This window comes from Haematobia irritans, chromosome 1, assembly GCF_050003625.1.
Source record: "Haematobia irritans isolate KBUSLIRL chromosome 1, ASM5000362v1, whole genome shotgun sequence".
Taxonomy (NCBI): domain Eukaryota; kingdom Metazoa; phylum Arthropoda; class Insecta; order Diptera; family Muscidae; genus Haematobia; species Haematobia irritans.
Genome location: NC_134397.1, coordinates 26,586,972 through 26,610,251, shown reverse-complemented (window position 1 = coordinate 26,610,251; position 23,280 = coordinate 26,586,972). Strand labels below are relative to the sequence as shown.

Genomic DNA, 23,280 nt, shown 5'->3' with positions numbered 1-23,280 from the left:
GTTACGTCTTCAAGGTACTTTATTACAATGATCAAACTCGTTACAAAGATATTCAAGTAGAAGTATCATATTACATTGCAAGGGTACTTATGTAGCAAGGTGTTTCAGATACATTTAAAAGTAAAGTATAAATATATATACAACAGCTTGGACGGCATTTTGACAACTGAAGAGTGAATTCCAAAATCAAAATAGGAGCAACATTCTACACACACACACCTTCAAAATTGAAAGAAATACGTCAAGTTTATATTGACCAAATTTTGACCGTATCACCCTTTATAGTAAGTTTTTTTAAATTTATTATAAGAAATTTTGTCAAAATGACTTGTCTATTGGAAATTTGTTAAAATTTCTTGTCTATAGGGAATTTTATCAAAACTCGTCCCTAGATAACATATAGTTCTTGTCTATGATTTTATGAAATTTAAGGAAAATTTTAATCTAGATTTCCATTACTCCATGTGAGGTACCTTAAGCGTAGTTTATGTCACCGCGTGTATAGATAAACAAATTCACATAGAATGGTGATGCGGTCGCAATGCATTGGGACCATCGTATATCATGGCATATGATAAATGATATGGTGTAATGCATGTACCATACATTTGAATTGAAAACCACTGGTCATTCAATGATTGCACAAAGGTGCAAAGGCTTTGTTTGGATGGCTGATCGGCATCATCAATAACGCTACTGCTACAAATAGCTAGCGTTAAAGAGAAGAGCTCTTATATATATTCCCTTTTATCAGAAGTCCTACTTCATTTGCACATCAATATGAATGGCAAAATTGTAATATTTGGTGGTCGATTGGATGCTAATTCCAAGAATTTAAATGCATGCATGCATTATATAGCTCATTATTATTTATACTCATATAAATGAAGAGGAGTGCATACATTTGATCAAACTTTATGTAAATATGAAAATATAGTTCACATTGCCATCAAAACTTATTTGCGTAATATTAAAGGATTTTTTATCGTCAACTTCTATCTTGAAGAAAATATTTAAGAGAAACGGCATTATTGGGAAAAGTTTGATTTCAGCGAAAACGACTTTTTGATGCACCTCTAAGCAGTTCCCAATTCCAATAGCAAAATGAAAGCCATTTTCAAATAATCATTTAGCCATAATCTATTTCTTACCTATCTCTTACATTGTACAAATTTTGCATATATGCATAACACTAAAATTATGAACGTTCTGTAGTCAATTTTATATAAGGCAAGCCTCAGCATATGTGTCCATCGCAAAATTGATTACCTTGTATATTTAGCACCCCACGTTTTCCTTTATTGGTGAACCTTAACATATACCACTATCGATAAACAAATTCTCCTTTGGTTTGTTATACAAAATTACGCTATGATAGCAACATTGTGTTTATGATGATGATGATGTTGCATAAAACCAACCACAGATGCATTGTGCATGCAGCATATTTTGTTCTTCTACAAACGATACGCGGTTATAGTTTCATTGGACATAGATAGGCTTATCGCGATATATGGCAAATAAAATTTTCAACATAAATACGAGCATACAAACCACCACATATAAAGGAATTCAGTTATGGCGGTTAATATTGGGAACAGAGATATTCGGAACAAATGGCATCAATAAATAATTTAAATTTTTTTGGATGGAATTTTCGATTTTTTTGGGGCTGATCATGAATTAGCCTTCTTTTCGCTCTAGGACGCTTAGTTCAGGAAATATGGCCGAAAGAAATTTTCCATATAAAAATTTCGAGTTTTTCAAAATTTGAAGGGAATTTTTAATACCTTAAGGGTGATCACGAATTAAAGTTCTTTTCGCTCTATGTTAGGACGCATAGTTAAGGAGATATGGCCAAAAGAAGTTTTCCATCAAAAAAATTCATTTTTTGGGATCTGGATGAAATTTCGATTTTTTTGTGATCATGAATTAACATCCTTTTCGCTGCAGGACGCTTTGTTTAGGGGAAATTGGAAAAAGAAATTTTTCACATAAAAATTTCGAATTTTTCAGGATTTGTATGGAATTTTCAATACTTTAGGGGTGATCATGAATTAACCTTCTTTTCGCTCTAGGACGATAGGTTATGGAGATATGTGCAAAAGAAGTTTCTCATACAAAAAAATTAAATTAAAATTTCGATGGATGGAATTGTAGATTTTTCTTTGCTGATCTTTAATTAACATATTTTTCGCTGTAGGACGCTTAGTTTGGGGGATATTGGAAAATAAGTTTTTCATATAAAAATTTCGATTTTTTTCAGGATTTGTATGGAATTTCCAATACTTTAGAGGTGATCACGAATTAACGTTTGTTTAGAAGATATGAGCAAAATAAGTTTTTCTATAAACAATTTCGTTTTTTCGGGTTTGGATAAAATTTTCAAATTTTTGAGGGTAATCACAATTTAACGCCCTTTTGGCTCTAAGACGCTTAGTTTAGGAGATATGGCAAAAAGAAATTTTTCTTATAAAAATTTCATTTTTTTTTTAAATTTGGATGGAATTTTCAAAAAAAAAATCATATAAAAATTTCAATTTATATGGGATTTCGTTGGAATTTTCAAATGTTTGGAGGTGATCACGAATTAACGTCCTTTTAGCTCTAGGACGCTTAGTTTAGAAGATATGGCCAAAAGAAATTTTTCATATAAAAATTTCATTTTTATACCCACCACCATAGAATGGTGACGGGGGGTATAATAAATTTGTCATTCCGTTTGTAACACATCGAAATATCGATTTCCGACTATATAAAGTATATATATTCTTGATCAGGGAGAAATTCTAAGACGACAGACAGACGGAACGTCTGTCCGTCTGTCTGTTGTAATCACGCTAAAGTCTTCAATAATGAAGCAATCGTGCTGAAATTTTGCACAAACTCGTCTTTTGTCTGCAGGCAAGTCAAGTTCGAAGATGGGCTATATCGGTCCAGGTTTTGATATAGTCCCCATATAAACCGACCTCCCGATTTGGGGTCTTGGGCTTATAGAAATCGAAGTTTTTATCCAATTTGCCTGAAATTTGAAATCTAGAGGTATTTTATGACCATAAAGAGGTGTGCCAAAAATGGTGAGTATCGGTTCATGTTTTGGTATAGCCCCCATATAGACCGATCTCCCGATTTCACTTCTTGGGCTTATAGAAACCGCAGTTTTTATTCAATTTACCTGAAACTGGAAATCTAGAGGTATTGTAGGACCACAAATACGTGTGCAAAAACTTGTGAGTAGCGGTCCATATTTTGGTATAGCCCCCATATAGATCGATCTCCCGATTTGGGGTCTTGGGCTTATAGAAACCGTAGTTTTTATCCAATTTGTCTGAAATTGGAAATCTAGAGGTATTTTAGGACCATAAAGAGGTGTGCCGAAAATGGTGGGTATCGGTCCATATGTTGGTATAGCCCCCATATAGACCGATTTCCCGATTTTACTTCTTGGGCTTCTAGAATCCGAAGTTTTTATCCTATTTGCCTGAAATTGGAAATCTAGAGGTATTTTCGGGTCATAAAGAGGTGTGCCGAAAACGGTGAGTATCGGTCCATATTTTAGTATAGCCCCCATAAGAACGATCTCCCGATTTAACTCCTTGGGTTTCTAGAAACCGTAGTTTTTATCTGATTTGCCTGAAATTGTAAATATTCTGGTATTTTAGGCTCACAAAAACGTGTATCGGATTAAGTTTTTATCGGTCCATTAGGTAATGCCTCCATATAGACCGACTTCACTTCTTGAGGATGTAGAAGGCGCACAGATCATGAAAATTGCTTGAAACTCAATGTAAAATTTCCAGATTTTACTTCTACAGATTTAATATTTCAAATCAAGACGTTATTTTATAATTTTCTTGCACACTTACAAGAGGTGTTAATGATTCCTCTAAAACTCAAACAAAAATGGTCCTTATAAATCCAGAATCTGATATAGTCCTCATAGGTGAAATCTTTAAATTTATCTTCGGGAAGTGCCCTCAAGTCCTCAAGCCCTCCTGAAATTTCAAAGGAAACCCTAATATTTGGTTCATGGTGGTGGGTATTTAAGATTCGGCCCGGCCGAACTTAGTGCTGTATATACTTGTTTTTATTAGGATGGAATTAAAAAAAAAATTATATAAAAATTTCAATTTATGTGGGAGTTCGGTGGAATTTTCAATTTTTTGGGGATGATCACGAATTAACGTCTTTTTAGCCCTAGTTTAGAAGATATGACCAAAAGAAATTTTTCATATAAAAATTTAATTTTTTTTATTAGGATGGAATTTTCAAAAAAAAAAAATCATATAAAAATTTCAATTTATGTGGGATTTCGGTGGAATTTTCAAATTTTTGGGGGTGATCACGAATTAACGTCCTTTTAGCTCTAGGACGCTTAGTTTAGGAGATATGGAAAATATAAAATGTTCATATAAAAATTTAATTTTTTCGGGATTTGTATGAAATTTTAATTTTTAAATCACGAATTAATCTCCTTTTCTTTTAGGACGCTTAATTTAGGCCAAAAGAAGTTTTTCATCTAAAAATTTATTTTTTTTTTAATTTGGATGGATTTAAAAAAAATCATATAAAAATTTCAATATTTTCAGGATTTAGATGGAATTTTCGATTTTTGGGGGGTGATCACTAATTAATCTCAGTTTCGCTCTAGGACGCTTAGTTTAGGAGATATGGGCAAAATACATTTTTCTATAATTTTTTTTTAGGGTTTGGATGGAATTTTCGATTTTCCATATTGGCAAAAGAAGTTTTTCAAATAAAAATTACAATTTCTCCAGGATTTGAATGGAATTTTCGATTTTTTTGGGGGTGATCATGAATTAACATCCATTTCGCTAGGATGCTTAGTTTAGGAGATATGAGTTTTTCATATAAAATTTTCAATTTTTTTCAAAGTTTTAAGAGAATTTGTAATTTTTTGGGATTTTTGGATATATTTGGATGTAATTTTCGATTTTTTGTGGGTGATATGAAGGAATTTTTGTGTGATTGCTAGAAGATGTAATACTGCTAAGTGCCAAAATAAAAATGTAAATGTAAAAGTAAACATTGGCTCTGGTAACAAATTCCAAAAACAAAAATATTTAATATCAAGAAAATTGAAAACTCAAAAAAAGTTTCAGCAACCTACACACATTTTAGGAGCGTGTCTGCAATTAAATATTTCAGATATTTTGCTGTCATATAGTAGAGGGTATAATATATAAAATGCAAAAAATATATTTAGAGTATATTTTCCTAAAATTTCAACAATTTGAATTCTTCCATTGTTAGTCATCTGCCTGTAGTTATAAAAAAAACTAAAATTGCTATAATGTCAATTACAACCGCGGTTCATATAATGATCACAGTTCACTACTACCTAACCAAAATGTATGTTTTGTTTAGCAGGCTTATTATTGCATTTTCATTTCCATTGTCCGGCTAAGCTCTTTGTATTGTAAAGGTTTTGAATCACAGTTAAACATCGGATGTTAGCTAAACATAAATCATCCGTGACTAATTAACATTGCAGGAAATGTCTCTCTATTGTGTTAATCAGATTTACTTTACAATGAGGAATTGATACACATTTGGATTTTATGCATACCACGCCAAATATACGAATATTTGTATAAACATATGCACATACATAGGTATGTGTTTTGTATAATAGCCCAGTTCTTTGTTAAATTCTAAACATACACTGATGGTCAGAAAAATAGGTACATTTTTAATTAATAGCAATTTTTAAAATGTTTTATATTTGTTTGTTGCCCTAGTATGATGCATACTTTTTGTAAAAATTTTATTTCTATAGACATTTTGTAAAAAAATTATTTTTATTGAAAATTTTGTCAAAATTTTATTTCTATAGAAAATTTTTATTTCCACAGAAATTTTTTTTCTATAGAAAATTTTGTAAAAATTTTATTTCTATAGAAATTTTGTAAAAAAAAAATTATTTTATTTCTTTAGAAAAATTAGTTTTATTTCTATAGCAAATTTTGTCAAAATTTTGTTTCTATAGAAAATTTTGTCAAAATTTTATTTCTATAGAAAATTTTGTCAAAATTTTATTTCTATAGAAAATTTTGTCAAAATTTTATTTCTATAGAAAATTTTGTCAACATTTTATTTCTATATGGAATTTTGTCAATTTTTTTTTTTTTTTTGTTTAGAAAATGTCAAAATTTTTATTATTATAGAAAATTTTGTCAAAATTTTACTTCTATAGAAAATTTTGTCAAAATTTTATTTCCATAGGAAATTTTGTAAAAATTGTATTTCTATAGAAAATTTTGTCAACATTTTATTTCTATAGCAAATTTTGTCAAAATTTTATTTCTATAGGAAATTTTGTCAAAATTTTATTTCTATAGAAAATGTTGTCAAAATTTTATTTCTATAGAAAATTTTGACAAAATTTTATTTCCATAGGAAATTTTGTCAAAATTTTATTTCTATAGAAAATTTTGTCAAAATTTTATTTCCATAGAAAATTTTTTCAAAATTTTATTTCTATAGAAAATTTTGTCAAAATTGTATTTCTATAGAAAATTTTGTCAAAATTTTATTTCTATAGAAAATTTTGTCAAAATTTTATTTCTATAGAAAATTTGTCAAAATTTTATTTCTATAGAAAATTTTGACAAAATTTTATTTTCATAGGAAATTTTGTCAAAATTTTATTTCTATAGAAAATTTTGTCAAAATTTTATTTCTATAGAAAATTTTGACAACATTTTATTTTCATAGGAAATTTTGTCAAAATTTTATTTCTATAGAAAATTTTGTCAAAATTTTATTTCTATAGAAAATTTTGTCAAAATATTATTTCTATATGATATTTTGTCAAACTTTTATTTCTATAGAAAATTTCGTCAAAATTTTATTTTCATAGGAAATTTTGTCAAAATTTTATTTCTATAGAAAATTTTGTCAAAATTTTATTTCTATAGAAAATTTTGTCAAAATTTTATTTCTATATGAAATTTTGTCAAAATTTTATTTCCATAGGAAATTTTGTCAAAATTTTATTTACACTTGTAGTTTAGTCAATGCATGGTTTCAAGCTGAAATCAAAAACAACAATGATTAAAAGAAAAAAAAGCAACAATAACAAAACAAAACGAATGAAAAGAAGAGGGAAGCACGCTCAAAATAAACCCAGCCAACTGCACTCAAATCGATGATTTGACGGTGGCAAAGGAAAAGAGATATGTTTGTACGAATTTATTTCGGCATAAGCCGGCTATCGTTTAAACCTTTTTGCGGAAGATTCAAGTGTGGCTCACTTTTGGGTTTAGTGAACTGCCTGAATTTATTCTGATAATTGGTTGATAGGTTTGCTGCAAGTAGATGATGCTGATGAGGTATGTGGTAATTCCGAAACGTGCGTCCATCCAACCATCTTGCAGTCTATAGGGCTTTGCCCAAATAAATTTGACAAACATTATTTTCCTCTGTTGGTTAAGCTACACTTGTAGTTTAGTCAATGCATGGTTTCAAGCTGAAATCAAAAACAACGACAAAATTTTATTTCTAAAAGAAAATTTGTCAACATTTTATTTCTATAGAAAATTTGTCAAAATTTTATTTTATTTCTGCAAAAAATTTTATCAAAATTTTAATTTCTATAGAAAATTTCGTCAAAGTTTTATTTCTATAGAAAATATTATTTCTATAGCAAATTTTGTCAAAATTTTATCTATAGCAAATTTTTTCAAAAATGTATTTCTATAGAAAATTTTGACAAAATTATATTTCTATAGAAAATTTTGTCAAAATTTTATTTCTATAGAAAATTTGTAAAGTACCTCTTAGTTAGGGAGGAATATTTTGCAAAATCTAGCAAAACATCAAGATTTCTATCAATGTACCAAACAGTAAATAGTCTACCATTATTGGTAGAATTCTAACAACTGTGGCAACTATGCCGAGGATGTTTGGCAAACATTGTTTGCTATATTATCACATTAAAATTGACCTCTCATAATTGGACACCTCCCAATTGTGGGCAAAATTTAGGCGACCTTGAGTGTCCACCTTTCACAGGTTTCACTTTATTCAAATGTATTCACAAATTTGGGACATATTATTAATATCTTTTTTACTATGTTACGATAGCCTTAGTTTAACTTTTTTGTTTTTTTTTTTTTTTCAGACGAGATGATCAACCTTTTGCCAATCGGCCACAAAAGCCCGGATTGAGACCGGAGATTGTGGTGCTCGTCGTGCAGTAGACATGAAGCGAGAAATCTCCTCTTTAAACCATTCTTCGTTGACGCATGATGAGTGAGCTGGTGCTGATTCCTGTGGGAATGTCCGTGGTCTGCGGCCGAAATGGTTTGTCTGCACAGGGCTTCAAACTATCTTTAGGACATTTCATTTTTATTTTGACCCCAAGGTCATTCAATTCCACTGGAGAGTAACCATTGGCCTTACAGCAGTCCTCACCATTATCATCGGCGCATCTTTAGTTTTGGTGGCCAATCGAAGGTGTAAATTTTCAGCTGACCTTTTGGCAAGTAACAACCGATAATTTTGCTTATTCACAAACTGGTGCTTCTCAGTGGAATGGCTTCCTATCGGAAAACCAAATTCCTCAACAGGCCACTTTCCTTCAAGTGAAACAAATTCTTCTACCTTTCAGGTCTAACTTTTTTTGGGGAGCTGTTGCAATTTTTATAACTTCAATAGCTTTATTCCAAGCTCATTTTTCAATATGAGTTCCATCAGTTTTCGCCATATGTTCAACTCACGAGTCTGTTTCTACCATTGCAGATCAAATATGTCCTTCACTTTCGGATCATTTGTTACCGTTTTTTGTCCACTGTTTGGACATTATCCAATACTGCCAGTATCGGGATAACTAAAAATTGTGCAAGAAGCAAATGTTTTATTCAAATTTAAGTGCTGGAGGGATTTAATGGTTTTCCAACCAAATGTAAAGCAATCACAATATCATAATATCATGCATGAATTTCATCGCGAATAACTTTAACAATAAAATGAAATGTCACTGGAATAAATCTGTTTCTTTGCAATTCTAGCAAACTAAATTGCATTCTCTGTTTCAGCACACAAAAACTACTGAAATAACATACTTCTCTGTTATCATTACCAAATTTTTCCTTTGAGAGTACTATCCTAAAAAACAATTTTACTACATTTTCGTTTTTATTAATTTTTTTTATTTCCATTTTAGTATAAAAGAACGAACAGCGATTTTAGAAATCCAAATTAACAATAGGAAATATCCAATGAAAAATACATACATAAATTATGAAATTTTTGCTGACTCCAATTTCTTACTGCTAAACCAATGGTTGTAATCCAAGCGCAATAAAAGTTGAGACAATGGAGCCGTACTTGCAGCCGATTTTAAACCAATCAAAAGATTAATTAACTGTTGTACCAAACTGCCGAAACGTTCACCCAATTGATCAGTGACCTGATCTACAAGAGTTTCCTCTACCTTCTCCTTATCTAGGGTACTGCAAAAATCATTGCATATATGAAAAACTTCGTTAATAATCAAATAGACCGGATTATTGGAGTGTAAAGTTGAAGACTGTAAACAATTTGTACGGCTAGCATCTTCAGCATCAGTTTGTAGAAAACAAAGCGATAAAATATTGGCCTGAAAAACACTATGTGCCCTTTGAATTTGCTCAAAATCAGCTTCATTTAGGACCGTATTTAGAAGTATACTAAATTGACTGTCCAATACATCAACTTGTATGTAATACTGAAGATTATCCACGAAGAACATCAGCTCATTACGCAAAAGCATTACCTTAACCTTATGATCGGATTTAAGTTTGGATTTTCTGGAAGACTTACACCATATAATGTGCAAATCATATTGCATCTTCTTAATTAGTATAAGAAAACGGAAGAGGACATTATAACGTTCCAGAACTTTGGGCGAGAATAGCAAATGTAAAGGCCAATTGATTTTATACTGCAACTGAATAAGTTGCATATAACCAAATTCCAAGGAATCTTCGGAATCGAGTTGCCCCTTAGGCATGCTTACAGAGAATTGATCCAATTCTTCAGATATGCCAACACTATGGGCTGCCGATTCAAAAGCCTTTACAAAATCTCTTAGCTTATTGGTATTCTCTTTCTCTTTGTTGATAGTGTAGATCTGTCTAATGTATTCCAAGAATAACTCTCCACGACCCAGTAAAAAGAAATCTTTTAATAGTTTCAATTGCTGTACCAAATCGGCCTGGTTAACAGCTATTTCGGATAAACGAGTTGTTACATAGGACTTCAATTCATCTATAACACTTTCGTAGTGAGAAACAATCAGCTCATCGTCTTGATGCAGAGCTTGAATCTTGGCAAAATAGATGTGCTCCTTGTCGTTCCAAAAGGACTGTTTGTGATCGAGAAACTCATTTTCTGCTTTATTCCAGCTGTGGCATTTCTTTTTCAATTTATCTGTATCTACTTTGAAAATCAAAACCGTTTGTCCTATGAAAAGCACCTTCTCAGCCCATGCGAACGAAAGATATGAAGGCAAGAGTTCATAGCAAACTTCATAACGCCAGATATCGGCATAGTTACTAGCCGACTCCGAATTACAAGTCCTTGCAGTTGTAGTAGCTTTATCGCTCTCCAAGGTACTATTACCATCTCCCTCGGAGCATTGTATAAAAAATTCTCCATAAGAGTCCTGAAGTTTGGCATACAAAATCCAGTGGGTTAGTTGTTTAAGAAAGATCACATTAACTTTGCTCTGTATCAAACGCACTGCCTTTATGGCCCTGGCATCGCCATGCAAGGAGTTTTGTTGCAAATACTGTATAATGGCACACCCATGGAGTCTTTGACTACACACACCCCGTATCAAAGAAGATAAATACAATGCTAAAGGTTCATATTCTTGAAGCTTGTGATAGATGAAGAGAAGCGATTGATTAGGATGCATTAGATATTTCCTTTCCAGCTCGGCAATATCTGTCAAATAGCCATCAAGAACTTCTGAAATTCCATTGGAGAATGCTTTCAAGTAAAGGCCATTTTGTAGCGGCTCGTCTGTGTCGAAAACGCTAATGTGTAGTGACGCACTGCGATGACCACTATAGATTTGAGCAAATTTCGCTATATCTCGAAGTAAATTTATGATTCGTATAATGTCTTCCAGGATATTTTTCTCACAAGGATGAAAATAGTTGCTTACTGCATCGGAAGCTAAAAATTCCTGTATGGGTAATTGGTCGCTTCGCAAGTTGATGCATGACAATATTATGTCATGTATCATTTTTAAAACTATCGGTAGCAAGATATTTTATTTTTAAAATTTGATCCTTCGTAGAATCTTTCTCCTTGTATTGTTTATGTTTAACCATCGATGAACAGCTGCTGAAATCGGTATTATCGATAAACGATGCCGGGCAAGGGAGAATAATAACGCCGCTATTAATTACCGGCCAAGTTATCTTCTACATAGGGATGCCATAATAGACTACTTGTTTAATGAATTTTTGGAAAGAAAATGAAAAACTGAATATTAATATTTAAAGGTCCGCACCACTAATGGTGTTTTCTTTTCTGAAAAAATTGTTTGGCCACCTTTTTGTCTGTACAGAATACGCATATTTAAAATGTTGTCAGCAACCTAAAAAATGCTATCATTTTAGTGGGCAGAAAAGAATTCAAACGAGCAAACAGGGCAATCGCAGCACTCTCGTTTGTCGGCTGAAAATGCCCGCAATTTGTCTCTATGCGTCTCTTTTTAAGCCGCCAACATCCAAACTACTTACCCAATTTGAAAATTTTCTGAGAATGAGTTGTAGACGGCTCAATTTTCTTTAATTTTTCAAAGAAGACGAAAGATATGCTCAAAATTGTAAGTGTACCTCCAAAAATTAAAAAAAAAGTTCAAAAATTTGTATCTCGAAAACCAATCGACAGAAAATTTTTTAAAACTCATTTTCGTGTTTAGTAGGTCAAAATCGATGAGAAAAATTATGCTAGAACCAATTCACAAAACGACTGTTGGCTAGTGTTATTAAAGAAAAGTAACCGTAACCCACCTCAATATTACGTTCCCACTCAAAGTCTCACTTTTTGGAGTTTTGCAAATCGCTTTTTCTTACAAAAGCGAGATTTCAAAAGTCTTACATGCGATATCGTTTGTAGCATGTGTGCATTTAAAGAAAATTATGTGTATTGAATAAAGCCATAGTACCATCTATGATAAAAATTAGCCCATAAATTATTTATATAAAAAAATATCCTATCACATCAATAGTCCTCTACGTATTTTTGTGTTACAAATTTGTAATTTTTTGCTTTATTTTTTACAATTAATAAAAAAATATTCTCTTAAACTAATGCATTAAAATTTCCGTTTGTACCAGTCTTTTGTTTGTATCGCCTGGCATGCGATATGGAACCGTAGCGGCCATATTTGTTAGACATTTCGCCTTTTGCCTTAAATGTTGTAATTGCTATAAGAAAGAAAATAATCAGTACACATAAAATATTACAAATGATCAAATAAACATAAAAGAGAAAAACTTACGCTATCGCGACCGGTATCCAACATTACGGTATCCTTGCCTTTTATAGCCTTATACTGAGAATATAAAATATCCATAGCCGCCAAAAGAATATCAGGATAGACTTTACAAATTTCACCACCCAAACGTTTAAAATTGCTTATACATTCTTCCAAATTGTCCATGGACATTGGCACCAGTTTGGTATTGGCCAAAACTTCCAAAGCAATTTGAAATTTACGCTCGTGATAATAGTCGAAAAATGCTACCAACTCTGTGAGCAAATTGAATGTGGCAATAACCTGAGGTTCACATTCAATGCGGCTGCCACGTAAACGTTCACTGAAATCACCGGCCATAATAGAGAGACGTTCACGCAAAGAACCCTTTTTGGAACTTTGATGTACAACTTGCGATAACATAAGGGATAGGTAACGCAGTGATTGAGATTGCATCTGTAATATATAAGAGATTACAATGTTAGACAACTCAGCATAGGGTAGACTTTCAAAGAATACCAACATTGGCAATATCAAATAATTTGATAGCATCCTCGAACATGCCTTTTCGAACCAATTCTTCGGCAACCATGCCAGCGGCCACACGAGTATCAAACTCCACGCAATCGAATTGTTGGAAAAGCCCTCTGAAAAAGGGATAGATAATAAAAAAACATTAAAAACAAAACAAACATCTTAGATCTCATATTTTACTCACCCTGACGGTATACCGGTTGGCATCATTTTACCAAAAATTAAATCATAATCCCTACACTCTATAGCCAAATCGCTGACACAAACCAAAAACAGATTACGACCTTCGGGATCTTTGAGGTTACGCAAAAAGAAGAAATATTGTAAAGCTTCGGCGGGGTCAGTTATTTCGAATTTTTTCACATATAACATAACCAAACGGGCTATATTCAATCTACGCATTGGTATAGGATCTTCTATATCCACGGACACTAAAAAGAAATGACAATAATGAAAATAGCACATCTTGCCTTCCTTCCAACCTTCGATTGACTTACAAAGTGGCTCTTGAACATTACGTGGTCCAGATATTAAGAACATTTCATTTAAAGCCAATGCTATATGCACAGAATGTACTCTGTATTTTTCCGTCCTCGAAAGAAATTCAATGGCAGCTTCAAATTGTCCTGTTAGGGCCAATACTTGGAAATATAAATGTTGTTGTTCTCCAGCATTGAAGTGTTTTTCTCCATATTTCTCTAATATCATAGTTTGTAAACCAGAATATGTCAAAGCATCGGAATTGTCTGCAACATCGGTACGTAATATAGACAATTGAATCCATAGGAAATCATCTGTGGTTTTGGCTACCTCCAAATGTTGCTCATGAGGATCGCAACCAGCAATAATGCAATATACCTATATCAGGAACAATACGATATGTGATTATAAGTTTAAAGTGTTAAGATTGGTTCCCCAATAAGGAGAATACATATTTTCAAAGTCGACTTGGATGGAAAATGTGACTTTTAGTTGAAAAAGAAAAGTGATGATCTTTTTGTACTAAAAACATTCAAAAAGTTGAAAGTTTTCATACCGCTTTTTTATAAGGGTCCGTAGAGTTTTTAATTTTGTTGCAATAGTGTAACTTCAGTTGACCCTCCAACTTTGTATTAATTTTTTGTTCGGGTTTGTTTACTTTATCTTCCAAAACTTGCATGAAATCTTCATGACCGCCACTACAATAAAAAAAGCTTATATTTAGGCAGCAATAAAATTTAGAAACTCTTTTCCAAACTCACCCTCCCATTTGCATACACTTCAAAGCGGACTGCATATCACCACATCGTAGACAATAATAAACCATTGGCCATAAAGGTTTACCTTCGATGGTGGCATCTTGTAAATGAAAGCAGTTTCCCTGATTAAAGGTTAATCCCACAAATGCAGATACCAAATTAAAGATACTAGGCACACCACCACGTTGAGCCTCTCTTAGATTACCACTGATAATAGTGGACATATAGAGTTTGTAGCGATTTTCCAAATACTTTTTTGCTTGATCGACAAATTGGGTAATATGCTGGCGACTTTGCATGGGATCACGATTGCGTGAAACTGGGGTAACATCAACCATATATTTCATTATTTCCCATATTTCATTCACTTTAGGATCATCGAATGTTTGAGCCACTTTTGCAAATCTTTGCACAAGGCTGGGCCGGAAAGCTCCTTTGATAACTATACCATTATAATCGTAAACTTCACGTGCATAAGCCATTTCCTGAAAACAAAACAGCCACACATTTTAATTGGATTTTTAGCAAATGTAACTATTTTCTTTGGAAACTTACGATTCGGTTAAGACAAGAGCGAGTACCAAACGTTTCATTTATTATAGTTTGTTCTGGTAATTTCTGTATATCTATCCAATTTTGTGAAGGTCCCACTAAAGCATTCATTAATTTCATTTTCTCCTGGCGCCAATCAGACTTGATGTGTTCCCACTTTCGTTTTTGGGCATTCAAAAAAGACTGCAACGAAAGTCGTTAAAATATTATTAAAGAAAAGACCCTTAGTTCAGATCATTTTTTTTTTTTTTACATTTTTGTGAACTTCCTCGATGACCGAGAGTATTGCATTTTCTTTTTCATTCTTTAGGAAACTTTGTATATCAGTATCAGCTATGGGGTCCAATGGCTCGAAGGTTTTACGAGCATTTAGCGATTCTAATTTCTGTGAGATTTTTGGCAAATCAATACCTTTAGAACCCAACAGAATATGCCTGCAAAAAAAAACAAGCTTTATAACAAATTTTTTGTTTTCTTTTCCTTTTATATTAACACTTACGCCTGTATATCTTGAGCACCGGTCTGCGTTACTCGTGAGTGCAACTCTTTGGTAGCTTCCAGCACTTGAGAAATTGTACGCTCCACGCGAGGCAACTCTTCGGATGTCTGTGTTTCATTTGTTAAGCGTTGCGCTTGTTGAAGCAGTGAATTGAAATCCATGGTATGGTTTGTGAACTTGTAATTTTATCTTAAATGCGTTAATATCTACAGTTTTGTGCTCCAAAGCAGTTAAATTAACCAAACTAACCAGTAAACACCATGAATTCTTTTGGCGGCTGGCAGAGTACAATGTCATCACATCAATCAACTAAACGCCGACAACTAATTATCGACAAAGTATCGATCATGGTAGAGAACGATGGTATGAAAGTTGAAAAGATGCGGTTTCTGACTCTTTTTTCCAACATTTTCTGATTTTAACAAGAAGCCGTGTACGATATCTAATGATCTAATGCTATGTTCCCACAGACTCGTTTTCCTCATTCGTTTTTCCAAAACATTTCATGTTTTAGTTTGACAGTTACCATGGAAACTAGAAATTCAGATTTACTCGAAATTCACATATATGCAACCTATGTCCAAATAATTACCGCGAGCGCAAAAGGTTATTTTCACATGTCCATGTTCTTAAAAGCCTTTTCTATTCTTTTTTTTTCTATAAAACTTATTTCAATATTCCCTGCCAGCATTTCAAAGTTCCATTTCATCCTCATCGCTACCACAGACTCGTAAATGTCACCACAACTATCGAGAACTGTGATGGGGGAAGCATATCAAAAAGTACAAAATGTACATGAAAGTATTTTGCCATCACTACTGTTAGAAGAGCCATTCTATTTTTTGTGAAACGCCAAGCGCAACCAGCTTGTTATATTTTATTTAAATAAAAACGAAAATAAAGTTCTGAAAACATATTTATTTCGCTTAAAATTGTAAAAGGTATATTGGTGAACAATTTTTGACTTTCCAAATTGAATAAAGTGATTGTTTTTCAGATATTTTACAGACACGCTGCCTCCATCGCTCTTATTGGCGTCGTTCTAAATCCCTGCCAGCATTTCAAAGTTCCATTTCATCTTCATCGCTACCACAGACTCGTAAATGTCACTACAACCATCCTACTGTGATGGGGGGCAGCATATCATAAAGTACAAAATGTACTTCATACATGTATTTTGCCATCACTACTTTTACAAAAGCCATTTTATTTTTTGTGAAACGACAAGCGCAACCAGCTTGTTATATTTTATTTAAATAAAAACGAAAATAAAGTTCTGAAAACATAGATTTTACGCTTAAAATTGTGAAAGGTATATTGGTGAACAATTTTTGATTTTCCAAATGGAATAATGTGATTGTTTTTCAAATATTTTACAGACACGCTGCCTCCATCGAATAAAAACACTGGCTGATAGACGCTGCAACATGTAACTCGCTACTTGTAACTCTACATCATCATTAATGCAAAAAATTATGTTAAATGTGATGTGATAGTGGTATAAATGTTATATTTTTAAGAATTTGTAAATGATTAATCAAATTAATAAATATCTAAAAAAAACGTGTTTTACTCGACCACAATGATTCTTTTACCACTATCTTAAAATGTGCTTTTTCTGATTGTTTGGAGGGTCTCTTATTGGCGTCGTTCTAAATTGATCTATAAAGGCACCTAATAATTGCACTCTTGCGAAACCTTTTTGTAGTAACTTGGCGTGGTACAACTTCTCAATAGTGACGGCGCTTTTCCGACGGGTTTTTGATATCGTATATGATTGTTTTCGACGTACTGGGGATTCTCAGAAGCGCCCCCAAATTCAAAAAATGTTGGCAGGGATTTATTAAAAAAAGGCACCTAATAATTGCACTCATGCAATACTTTTTTGTAGTTGTAAATTTATTAAAAAAGGCATCTAATAATTGCACTCATGCGATAAATAAATATCTCCATTCCATTTTGCATTTCGACAATTTTTCACAATTATAAGGGTAATTTTGGTAGTTTTCTTCAAATAAATAATTTATTCCCATAAGAGTTGACGACTGTTATAGTGTCAGCTCACGTTACTCCATTAAAAAAAACGCAGAAAAGCGTTTTTATACCCTCCATCATAGGATGGGGGTATATTAACTTTGTCATTCCGTTTGTAACACATCGAAATATTGCTCTAAGACCCCATAAAGTATATATATTCTGGGTCGTGGTGAAATTCTGAGTCGATCTAAGCATGTCCGTCCGTCCGTCCGTCCGTCCGTCTGTTGAAATCACGCTAACTTCCGAACGAAACAAGCTATCGACTTGAAACTTGGCACAAGTATTTGTTATCGATGTAGGTCGGATGGTATTGAAAATGGGCCATATCGGTCCACTTTTACGTATAGCCCCCATATAAACGGACCCTCAGATTTGGCTTGTGGAGCCTCTAACAGAAGCATATTTCATCCGATCCGGCTGAAATTTGGTATATGGTGTTGGTATATGGTCTCTAACAACCATGCAAAAATTGGTCCACATCGGTCCATAATTATATATAGTCCCCATATAAACCGATCCCCAGATTTGGCTTGCGGAGCCTCAAAGAGATGCAAATTTCATCCGATCCGGCGGAAATTTGGTACATGGTGTTGGTATATGGTCTCTAACAACCATGCAAAAATTGGTCCATATCGGTCCATAATTATGTATAGCCCCCATATAAACCGATCCCCAGATTTGGCTTGTGGAGCCTCTAAGAGAAGCATATTTCATCCGATCCGGCTGAAATTTGGTACATGGTGTTGGTATATGGTCTCTAATAATCATGCAAAAATTGATCCACATCGGTCCATAATTATATATAGCCCCCATATAAACCGATCCCCAGATTTGGCTTGCGCAGCCTCAAAAAGAAGCAAATTTTTTCCGATCCAGCTGAAATTTGGCACATGATGTTGGTATATAGTCTCTAACAACCGTGCAAAAATTGGTCCACATCGGTCCATAATTATATATAGCGCCCATATAAACCGATCCCCAGAGTTGGGTTGCGGAGCCTCAAAGAGAAGCAAATTTCATCCGATCCAACTGAAATTTGGTACATGATATTGGTATATGGTCTCTAACAACCATGCAAAAATTGGTCCACATCGGTTCATAATTATATATAGCCCCCATATAAACCGATCCCCAGATTTGGCTTGCGAAGTCTTCAAGAGAAGCAAATTTCATCCAATCCGGTTGTAATTTGGAACATGGTGTTAGTATATGATCTTTAACAAACGTGCCAGAATTGGTCCATATCGGTCCATAATTATATATAGCCCCCATATAAAACATTCTCCAGATGTGACCTACGGAGCCTCTTGGAGGAGCAAAATTCATCCGATCCGGTTCAAATTAGGAACGTGGTGTTAGTATATGGTCGCTAACAACCATACCAAAATTGGTCCAATCACACAAAAATTGGTCTATATCGGTTCATAATAAAATTTTCATCATTGTCAATATTTTATTTCTATAGAAAATTTTGTTCAAATTTTATTCGGTTCATAATCATGGTTGCCACTCGAGCCAAAAATAATCTACCAAGATTTTATTTCTATAGAAAATTTTGTTAAAATTTTATTTCTGTAGAAATTTTTGTCAAAAATTTCTTTCTATAGAAAATTTTGTCAAAATTTTTATTATTATAGAAAATTTTGTGAAAATTTTATTTCTATAGAAAATTTTGTTAAAATTTTATTTCTGTACAAAATTTTGTCAAAATTTTATGTCTACTTTGTCAAACTGAATTATATACGTATTGGATCGATCTTTTTTGATTTAATATATACCACGTATGGACTTACATACAATTTAGAAGATGGTGTTAGGAGGTTTTAAGATACCTTGCCATCGGCAAGCGTTACCGCAACTTAAGTAGTTCAATTCTGGATGGCAGTGTTTAGAAGAAGTTTCTACGCAATCCATGATGGAGGGTACATAAGCTTCGGCCTGGCCGAACTTACGGCCGTATATACTTGTTTTTTTTAATGGAGTAACGCCAGAAGTAAATATTTTGAAAAGTATATACAACCAAACGTTTTCGACTGCCAACAATTGCTTCGTATGTGGTTATAAATAGATTTGCAGTGTGTTAACGCCCAATGTTCAAAATATATGAGATCGATAACAACATATCGATTACATTCGGAAGCATTTCATTAAAACCCAGAAATTGTGGCGCCCCCAGTTAAATTATCAACAAATGAAATGCCTAACGTAAATATTTAGAAAATTGGAAAATGGATGATATAAATGAGGAAAATTTTCAAAGATTACAAAAGTTTGGCGAAGATGTACGTGGAGAATATGAGAAACTCTTTACAAAAATGTGGATGAATTTAAATGAAGAACATTTGGAGCCTTTCGGCAAAATATTGCTGGAATGCGAAGGCATCGCACTAAAAGATCGAGAACAGACAGTAGAAAGTATACGAAAACATTTGCAGAAGGTTATGATCAACTCTCTCAATTCGTTTTGGCAAGGAAATGGAGTGACCGAAGCTTTAACATCGTTGGAAATGTGTAAAGAAAAGTTCAAGACTTATGAGGGTCATAAATGGTTTGTACATTTATAGGGAAAAAAGGAATACCTATTATAACTTTTATGTTCACTTGTTTTCAGGAATATAGAGGCGAAATCTCCACTGGAGCGAACATTGCCCTTACGAATGCGTTTCAAAGAAAATCGCTTACGTTATGTGAAGGCTCAGATAAAATACCAGGAGGATCAATTGAAAAATGCTCTTGAGGAAAACATCAATTTGCGGCAACAAATACATAATGTGAAACAACAACGTATATATTTGATGGAATCGCTTGGGAAATATCGCAAAAAGTTCAATGAAGCCCAGAGCGAGATACTACAACTTCAAATGAGAATGTTAGGAGCAACAGATGAAAATGAAGAAAATCTAGAACCCAATAATGGGTAGAATTGTGAAAGTATTTGTCATACATACCATCTATACCCTATAGATACCAGTAAAATTCCTTTTCTCTGGTCATGCATTTTTCCGATAGCACACATTTTATGAAACTATGAAATATTTATTTAATTTTATGATCCAATTTTCATATTTTAATTGTAATTTTAAATCCCAACGGCCAATTTTTGAGAATTAAAAAAAAAATAAATAAATAAACTATTGTTATGAATTCAAAAATGTTTCATTGTTTGATTTATTTAGCTTATAAAATATTGTATGCAATACATAGTACATTAGGCAACATAATTCAAAAACTGCGCCATATATTTTGGAATCATTGCATATTTAGTTATGAATATAAATAGTAAGAACCGATTCATTCATTTTTTGGAATACATGTCTGCCATATGTTGCACCACAAGGGTAACCAAATGAGGATATTGCTTTATCATTTCTGTCCATTCGCTTAGACTTGTAACTTTTAGAACATTTTCTTTTATATAATCTAACGATTTCTTTTTCATGTCATTCAAACCATGAAGATCTGCAAGCACTAATGTACTTATAACGGTGTCTACAGATAATTTCTTTTCCATGTGCGATACACAAATAGCTTTTAATTGTTTTAAGTCGTATTTGTCGGCAACTGTGAAAAGTTCGGGTGCAATTTGGTTTATTTTTTCACATTTTCTGGAATAAATGAATCGAAGGACTTCTTTAAAAACATCAGGTTCCACATCATTGACCACAACTCGATTTGTTTTATTCTCCTCTAGTTGCTTATGCTCGAACATGGCTTTAAAAACATTACTATGAATGGCCAATATTGCCTTGTGCGCTTGAATCTCTTCTTTATCGATGACGAATATAATATCGCTGTGAAGACCGCTATTCAAAAGTTCGCCGAAATGGTCAGGTTCTTTGGATTTATGCAAACAATTTAAACAATTTCCAGAGGTAATCTCGACCTTTTCAGATAACATGCTGATTTGAGTAACTAGGACTAGAGCACCATTGTGCAACATCCGTTTTGATTCATCCCTGAGATAATCAAGGCTTATGAATCGTTCATAAAAGAGCGATCCTTCTTCAGTGTGAAACATATAATCACTCCCTTTCGAATGACATTCTTCGTCATCAGCATTCATTACGAATGTTTTCCAAGAGTATTTGAAATCTGGATTATCTGTGGATACGAGCTTCAATTCCAGAAACATAAAATCCCCTTTTTTAATTCGCAGCTTCCACTTTCGATCCATAAAACTGTCCGATGCAAATTCTTGAGAAGTAATTTCATTGTCGATTAAAAGAAAATTGTCAATCTTCCACAAATGTCTGAACTTTATTAACTTTGACTTGGTGTAATGCCATGAATCAACGTTATATTTATGTACTTCCATTACGGAAAAGTTTACGATAAGAAGTAATAACAGTTACATCAGATCCAAACCACTCAAACTGCCAGCATCATAAATTGGGTGCTCTCGGCGATAAAAAATTAAACAAAATTAGAATTGGGGTCTTCCCCATTTTTCTTTGAAACATTGCGTAATTTGCAGAGAATGAAGCCGCCGAGTCGCGCCGCCGATTTTAGCAGTCGCCGACCCGTTTTTAGCAGTCGATGCGCCGACGAATATGTCGACTCATCTCGACTCAAATTTAACCGCCAATTAATCTAAAATATTGATTTATATCAGAAAAATTTAATAATGTTTGTTATAGTTTTTGCCAAAATTTTGAACTTTCCACTTTCAATCAATTAGTATCAAGTTGCTATAATAGTTTTACAAAAATTTAGCTCAAAAAATTTGAATGAAATGTAAATGATTGTAAGATTGGTTGTACAACTAATCTCATTACCATTCGGAAAACTTCAAATTGATTTTATAATAGATAATTTTGCGCCGCCGAACAGACAATTTTTTATCGGCTTAGCCGTCAAGCCACCGCCGCCGGAGGCAAAAATTTAGTGTTAGCACCTCGCCGACAAAAATGGGTCGGCTTCATTCTCTGGTAATTTGACAGTAAAAATCATAGACTATAGACTTTAGATAGATGATCCACTATTCTCTTTAAAAACAATGTGTCAGTTCCAAAAATTAATTTTCTGACATTTCGTTTCGATTTTTTCGTAAAGAGTCGGTCCCAAACATTAATTTTCGTGCATTTGCTTTTGTGTTGATCGTAAAGAGCAATGCTGCTCAAAATTAAATTTCGTATTTTCGCGGTTTTGGTCACAATTTTTTGTTCAAATATGAACTTTTAATATATTAATTTATTTATAAATCCTCTGGTACATCATAAACGTTCTAATTTTGTGTAAAATTGGCAAACTACAGACATAGACTATAGACTTTAGATAGATGATCCACTATTCTCTTTAAAAACAATGTGTCAGTTCCAAAAATTAATTTTCTGACATTTCGTTTTGATTTTTTCGTAAAGAGTCGGTCCCAAACATTAATTTTCGTGCATTTGCTTTTGTGTTGATCGTAAAGAGCAATGCTGCTCAAAATTAAATTTCGTATTTTCGCGGTTTTGGTCACAATTTTTTGTTCAAATATGAACTTTTAATATATTAATTTATTTATAAATCCTCTGGTACATCATAAACGTTCTAATTTTGTGTAAAATTGGCAAACTACAGAAAGGAAAACGAAAGAGATTGTAAGCGTGCTCTTATTTTTCTCGTTTATTCTTAATCTTCGGAACTGTCAAAAATAGTTTGACACTCATGGCTCATCTATCTAAAGTCTATAGTCTATGACTACAGAAAGGAAAACGAAAGAGATTGTAAGCGTGCTCTTATTTTTCTCGTTTATTCTTAATCTTCGGAACTGTCAAAAATAGTTTGACACTCATGGCTCATCTATCTAAAGTCTATAGTCTATAGGCCGGTACTATGTTCATTCTTGCGAAAAATTTTTATGGAAACCATTATTTCGCACATAGAAAGCGGCGTTTTTTTAGGTAGCTTGGAGCGCTATTTTACAGGGAGCGATA

At 33.0% G+C, this 23,280-nt stretch overlaps 4 protein-coding genes across 4 annotated transcripts; 1 reads left to right on the top strand and 3 right to left on the bottom strand.

Moving 5' to 3' along the window:
- Positions 1 to 9,153: 9,153 nt before the first annotated feature.
- Positions 9,154 to 11,365, bottom strand: Grip75 (gamma-tubulin complex component 4). The gene has a single exon (XM_075289658.1). It carries the CDS (start codon positions 11,258 to 11,260, stop codon positions 9,266 to 9,268), a length of 1,995 nt encoding a protein of 664 aa, XP_075145773.1. The 5' UTR covers positions 11,261 to 11,365; the 3' UTR covers positions 9,154 to 9,265.
- An 899-nt stretch (positions 11,366 to 12,264) lies between these two features.
- Positions 12,265 to 15,617, bottom strand: Nup93-2 (Nucleoporin 93kD-2). Its single transcript, XM_075289657.1, has 10 exons — positions 15,326 to 15,617; positions 15,080 to 15,260; positions 14,830 to 15,009; positions 14,278 to 14,759; positions 14,073 to 14,214; positions 13,534 to 13,894; positions 13,221 to 13,467; positions 13,026 to 13,149; positions 12,527 to 12,958; positions 12,265 to 12,452 (listed from the first exon to the last, which is right to left on the bottom strand). The coding sequence occupies exons 1-10, from the start codon at positions 15,484 to 15,486 to the stop codon at positions 12,333 to 12,335; spliced, it is 2,430 nt and encodes an 809-aa protein (XP_075145772.1). The 5' UTR covers positions 15,487 to 15,617; the 3' UTR covers positions 12,265 to 12,332.
- Positions 15,618 to 19,484: 3,867 nt separating this feature from the next.
- Positions 19,485 to 20,514, top strand: LOC142220481 (uncharacterized). Its single transcript, XM_075289656.1, has 2 exons — positions 19,485 to 19,910; positions 19,974 to 20,514. The coding sequence occupies exons 1-2, from the start codon at positions 19,591 to 19,593 to the stop codon at positions 20,281 to 20,283; spliced, it is 630 nt and encodes a 209-aa protein (XP_075145771.1). The 5' UTR covers positions 19,485 to 19,590; the 3' UTR covers positions 20,284 to 20,514.
- LOC142220478 (speckle-type POZ protein-like) lies at positions 20,497 to 21,789 on the bottom strand. Its single transcript, XM_075289655.1, has one exon. It carries the CDS (start codon positions 21,675 to 21,677, stop codon positions 20,658 to 20,660), a length of 1,020 nt encoding a protein of 339 aa, XP_075145770.1. The 5' UTR covers positions 21,678 to 21,789; the 3' UTR covers positions 20,497 to 20,657.
- Positions 21,790 to 23,280: the final 1,491 nt, after the last annotated feature.

Bases quoted from the DNA above. Each gene is read 5' to 3' on its own strand.
- Grip75 (XM_075289658.1), bottom strand. From the start codon at position 11,260: ATGATACATGACATAATATTGTCATGCATCAACTTGCGAAGCGACCAA.
- Nup93-2 (XM_075289657.1), bottom strand. From the start codon at position 15,486: ATGGATTTCAATTCACTGCTTCAACAAGCGCAACGCTTAACAAATGAA. The intron at 15,010-15,079 runs GTAAAAAAAAAA...CTTTCGTTGCAG, and splicing joins TCGAGGAAGTTCACAAAAAT to TCTTTTTTGAATGCCCAAAA. The intron at 13,895-14,072 runs GTATGAAAACTT...TTCCTGATATAG, and splicing joins CGGACCCTTATAAAAAAGCG to GTATATTGCATTATTGCTGG.
- LOC142220481 (XM_075289656.1), top strand. From the start codon at position 19,591: ATGGATGATATAAATGAGGAAAATTTTCAAAGATTACAAAAGTTTGGC. The intron at 19,911-19,973 runs GTTTGTACATTT...ACTTGTTTTCAG, and splicing joins ACTTATGAGGGTCATAAATG to GAATATAGAGGCGAAATCTC.
- LOC142220478 (XM_075289655.1), bottom strand. From the start codon at position 21,677: ATGGAAGTACATAAATATAACGTTGATTCATGGCATTACACCAAGTCA.